The sequence below is a fragment of the Cryptomeria japonica genome, chromosome 5, assembly GCF_030272615.1.
Source record: "Cryptomeria japonica chromosome 5, Sugi_1.0, whole genome shotgun sequence".
NCBI lineage: Eukaryota > Viridiplantae > Streptophyta > Pinopsida > Cupressales > Cupressaceae > Cryptomeria > Cryptomeria japonica.
The window spans coordinates 276,482,070-276,488,069 of record NC_081409.1 but is presented as its reverse complement, the minus strand read 5'-3'; the positions used below and the strand labels follow the sequence as shown (position 1 = coordinate 276,488,069).

General features: G+C 31.9%; 1 protein-coding gene across 6 annotated transcripts in view; it reads right to left on the bottom strand.

The window, feature by feature from the left end:
• Positions 1-584: 584 nt before the first annotated feature.
• Positions 585-6,000, bottom strand: part of LOC131039590 (uncharacterized) — a 129,212-nt gene continuing 123,796 nt past the window's right edge. For all 6 annotated transcript variants that reach the window (XM_057972380.2, XM_057972379.2, XM_057972377.2 and 3 more), the window contains 2 exons: positions 1,539-1,685; positions 585-1,192 (listed from right to left, as the gene is read on the bottom strand). In XM_057972380.2, coding sequence (XP_057828363.2) covers positions 1,011-1,192; positions 1,539-1,685 — 329 coding nt within the window. In that variant the 3' untranslated portion in view covers positions 585-1,010. The remainder of the gene's footprint in view (positions 1,193-1,538; positions 1,686-6,000) is intronic.

The window sequence follows — 6,000 nt, the reverse complement described above, 5'->3', positions numbered from 1 at the left end:
TCAAAGGTTTGGTTTCTGTACATTCCTAACACTCGAGAAAAGTGCCGTCTATACAGACAATAAAACTCTCAAGGCACATACAAACAAAATGATGCAACTAGTACCTGCAACTCAATCACAGCTTGTTTAAAAGTGCATGCTCATTATGCCCTTAATACAAATTCTTCTCTAGTCCAAGCTTTACTTGCTCCATCCTTAACATGAATAGACTGTGCAAGATGAATTTCAATGATGTTCTCAACAAATTCGAACAAATTTTGATTAAATTTGAAAATGAAGCACGAATCAAATAAGTTCCTTGTAATATATCCCCAGACTGTCTTAAATGGCAGAGGACTTCTTGAAAGCTTATTTCTACAAATCACCGGTGTTTAAATAATTTCTGTGGGAAGCTTCTACCATATTGTGCTGCTGCTAAACTCTTATCAGTCCATTTAGGCATTTAAGACCATCAACAGTTCTAATTCAAAATCTCAAAGTTCAAAAGTCACGTCACACACAAAATACAAATCAATAGTTTGCCAAGGATTATATATCCAAATTTCAATAGAGTGCAAATAGGAAAGGACATTGATTATCCAATCTCACAATAAAAATGGTTATATATTGTATTTTGTAACCTTATCCAAACAGAACAGATGTTCGATACAAGTAGCTACAAACTATGCAAGGTCTATAATATCAACAATTCCTTGCAAGCTATATTGAGATTGAAGTATGTTTATAGGTGGGAACGTACTATACAAATCCCACGTAATATAATAATATTATATACATTTGACAAATCATGCAAACCAGGGAGTCACCATGTGATGGGCTAGTATATACAGAACCATCCTCCTCTTCTGCAAGAAAGTGTCATGGACAAAGCTAAAACCCAAATGTTCAAGTTTTAGAACATCCTCATTTTATTTACATATTTGATATTTGTTTTCAGTTTGAGAATAGTAATCGAACTTTTTATAGAATCTTCCATTTAATCTCAAATTTTGCCTTCAACCTCAATAATTCTATTCCTCACGAAGACACAGATTTGGAAGAGAAGTTGCTTGCAGCCTCCTAATTTCAGGCAAAGTAACCTTGCAAGCATGTAAAGATAAAGTGGTCAAATTTTTTAAAGGTTTGAGATGCTGGAGTCCCGCATTTGTTACACGTGAATTGGAGATGTTCAATGAGACAAGTGCTGTCATTCCTGCAATTTAAAGTAAGTTAGATAAAACCCACAAAGAAGGCACAAATGCAAGATAGAAGTTTGTTCACACACAAACTCCACACTAGTTTATTAGATTCCGACTAATAGAATCAAGGTACGGACAATCACATGCTAACTTGAAATTAGGTGATAAGAATGCTTATGCTATATTCTTAAAGCAAAGGAAAACACGGCCTAGTCTGAAATGAGAAAAAAAAACGTCAATAACAGCTATTACTCATACCAATTCTTGACAGAGGACTTTAAACTACCTCAAATGAAGTTAATGGGTTAACTAAAAATGAATGCAAATGTTTCTCACAAAAAATAGGCAGAAAATAGAGACCTGAAATAAATTCTAGTGCGGCATCTGTGAGGTGAGAGTTTTGGGATAAGTTTAAAGAGATCAATGAAGTAAGATCTTTCATATTTCTGACTCCTGCATCAGTTATCCCTCCACCACATAACTCCAGAGATTGAAGTTTCTTGAAAGCTGCAAAGAAAAAGAAGACAATTTAGAGCAATCAATTGTTTGAAAAATAAATTTAAAATCTGTCACAGTTATAAAAAACTCAAAATCCAGCGAAACTAATCAGAAACCCCAAAACTTGTTCCGATCCACGCCTGCAAATTTGGCCGTACATATGAAGAAGGGGTCTTTTGGATGACAGTCTAAAATTTACATTACACAATCACTTTTCAATATAGGATTTTCTATTTTATATCTCTGAACATGCAAAATGACTAAAACAAACATTAGGTGAGTCGCAGCTGTCGTTGTGCCGCCGAACCCCCAATTTTTTTCTTAGCAGAATATTTCCCCCACTCAACACTGCCTTTCCAATATCATTCCTTCTTTTGTGCAGCCATTAAAGTACGCCAAAATTCAACTTGACAAATTATTATATTATATTTTGTAATTAATATTAAATCATTATCATATTTCGATATTATAATTAATATTAAATTATTATTAAGATATGATTATGTTTTAATATATTTTTATATTTCCATTAAACTCTTTAGAAAAGCAAAAAAGCTTTTAATACCAAATTATTATTATATTACACAAATTCCTCTAAAGATAGGTATACTAATTATATTATTATATTTTTATTAAACACTTCACAAAAGCAAAAAAATCTATTAAGACTACATTATTATTATATTATCATATCATTATATTTTTATTTTACAAACTTTAGCCATCAATGTCCTATGCCTTTGGAAGAACCATTATTTCTAGTATGCATCATGAGTGTAACATGCCTTCCATGTAATAATAATAATAATTTAATACTAAAAGTTTTTCTGTTTTTTAATGGAAATATAAAAATATAAGAACACGTATATATTAAAACAAAATAGTATAATCATATCTTAATTATAAGATAATATTAATTACAATATAATAATATAACAATTTTTTAAGTTGAATAATGAACAAATACAAAAATATAAGAACAAGTATATATTAAAACAAAATAGTATAATCATATCTTAATTATAATTTAATATTAATTACAATATAATAATATAACAATTTTTTAAGTTGAATAATGAACAAATATTATATCTTTTGATGTACTTTACCTATATTCCTCTAAAGTTAGGTTCGCTAGTTATATTATTATATTTTTATTAAAATCTTGACAAAAGCAAAAAAATCTATTAAGACAACATTAATACTATAATATAATATCATTATATTTTTATTTTATATTCGTTTGTATCCATCAATGTCCTATCCCTTTGGAGGAACTTGAAATAAGGGGATCGACATAACACATTCTGTTAGTGTTTTATAGCTGTAGGAGGTATTTCTAGAAGCAAGTCAGCCTATTGCAAATTATTATTTTATATTTTTATAAGGGTCAATCCAAGATGAAAAGTCACCTTGGTTGTTGAATGAGGCTGACTCTTGTAAAGAGTCACCTTGCTTGAGAAAAGGCACCTTATTTTGTATATATAGAAGCTGATGATCATTTCATTTTCAACAATCAATTAAAATAAGAGAAATATTCTTGGCTGGGTTTTTCTCCCTCGAGGAGGGTTTTCCCAGGATGGATATGTGCAGTGTTCTATTTTGTTCATGTGTTGTATTTCTGTGTTTCTGTGTTTTGCAAATCTGATCATAAAAACAACATGGTATCAGAGCGGGTTAAGGAAATATAATCAGATTTGTCTAAGCAACATTGCAGTTTGAGAGGAATTCAACATTTGCGGTAGAATTCACAACTGAGCCAAACTTGTGAAGTCTTCATTCAAAGCCAAGAAGATGCTAGAGGTTAACGTGGAGAAGGGGATGCTCATGAAGTACCCGAGACCATTAATGGAGATAGTTTTTGTATTGCAGATGATCTCTATACTATGAAGACAAAAATTAAAAAAAGATAAAATAAAAAAGACAAGTCTCTTGAAGAATATCGCAACTTGAGGAAAATCTGAATAAAGACAAAACAGTAGAGAAGACAAGATAATAACTGAGAAAAGACAGAAAGGGAAAAGGTGAGCTAAAAGTCAAAATTAAATAAAAAATAAAGAGAATTAATCAGAGACCCTCCAACAAAACAAATAAGACAAAATGAAAGAGATACATGTGCTAGTTAAGACAAAGTTCTATAAGCAATTTTTATATGCAACGATTTGTTTCAATAAAGTCAGTAGCGATTGCTAAAAGGGTGTATAAGAGTTGATATATTCTCTTTGAAGTGATGTGATTTGCAAAGGATAAGAATACATTTTCAAGGGGTATGTTTTAGTTAAAAGAAAAGATAATACAAGAAATACGATTTGAAAGAATTATACATACATACATATATATATGATTTGTGTTAAAGAAAAGGTATTGAAAAGACATTACTCTCTTAAGAGATGCATCTCTTCAAAAAAATTTGAAGGTACAAGTAAAGATTGGGAATGATGAAGAGAGATGTATTGAAAAGAAGATATATTAAACGCATAAACCTAGAGAGAGAGAGAGAGAGAGAGAATTGTGAAGAACATTAATTCAGATATATCTAAGGAGTTGGTGAGGAGATTGTGAAGAAGATATTGTGATCTCTTTATAATAGATTTGTGTCCAAGTTTATAGCAGACTTGAAGGTGATATAAAGAACTTCATTATTGCAAAACAGTGAAGAAATTTTGTGGCAAACTTAGATCTCATAGCAAATTTAAAAGATCAATTTGAGAGCAACAAATATAGCATAGATTCTGAAGAATGTGTTCATCCATCATCCTTGTAGAGGTGGAGATTTGAATGAGGGGTTGGTGCCTCTAAACTTGTAAAGAATTTTTTATATAAAGCAAGCATTATTGTTGTGGTTTTCTCTCATAAGGGTTTCCACGCAACTATTGTGTTATTGTGTTCTTTTCATTTGATTGATAAAGATTAAATTGTTAAAAGATATTATTATATTGATTCACCCCCTCTCAGTATAATCATGTGCAAAAAAATTGGTATCAGAGCCAGCTCCTTTGAAATTATACTGATTCACTTTGGTATTAGAGCCCCCTCTCAGTATACTGATTCACCCCCCCTCTCAGTATAGTTTGTTAATACAATGGTTGTTCCAAAAGGCATAGTTTATTCCATCGAACCATGCCTTTTGGAGCCAAAGAATGGAAACCTATATAAGTGCTCTAGGTTTTGAAATTTGACAATCTGCGGTGAATGGATATACGACTCCATCAACTCCTCCAATGGATGCAGCAAGAAAAAAGGCATATGAAAAGTATGCAAGAGAAAACAATGTCATTTTATGTGGATTGACGGAATCAAAGCTTGTAAAGGTGATGCATTACAAATTTGCGAAGGACATATGGGACAAATTGTAAAACATCTATGAAGGAGACACCGAAGTAAAGAAAGCCAAAGTACAAACTCATAGAAGGGGATTTGAAAGCCTCAAAATGTTGGATGAAGAGAACATTGTAGTATATCTACTTTGAGTTGATGAAACAGTTAATACCATGCAAGGTCTTGGTGAAGAAGTAGAGGGATCCACAATAGTTCAGAAATACTAAGATCACTCCCTAATAGATTCCATTCTAAAGTCTCCACGATAGAAGAAATGAATGACTTGGACAAATTATCCATGGATGAGCTACATGGAATCCTTACAGCATATGAAAAGACAACCGAAAAAGGGGATACACCTAAAGGAGAAAGAACCTATTGTAAATAAAGACACTGAAGAATATACAGATAAAGAAGCCTTTTTGTTCAAAAGATAAGGAGAAAGAACAAAGGGAAGTTACCATTCAAATGCTTCAACTGTGGGAGAGTTGAACACTTCATTAAGAATTGTTAGTACCTAAGAGAAAGTGATAGTGATAAAGAAGAAGAGCCTTACCTAAGGAAAGAAAACAAATTTAGCCATAAGTATGATAAAATTTAAGAAGAGCCTTACCTTTGATTAATGATAATGAATTTTACGAGTCATAAAATTCATGCAATAACATTGGTAATAGTGAATCATGTATGCTTCCAACACTGGTCTGTTTCTTTCTCTTTGCATAGTTTAATTGTATGAACTATTAGTAATCTCTCTCTAAAATACTTCTAGGACGGATCGAGGAGCAAAAGGATGATGAGAGATCACATTCAAGTGAGGAAGAGCTTGATGCATCCTGTGAGGAAGTCATGCAGGCTGAAGAATGGAGACACAACTTGCTGCCATGGAACTGAGTTGGTGGCACATAACTGGAGACATCTCTTGAAGAGGAAGAACCTATTCATATTGTCATTGTGATAAGTTTATTCAAAGAGGAGGAATTAACATTCAAAGGGAGTCTGACAAACC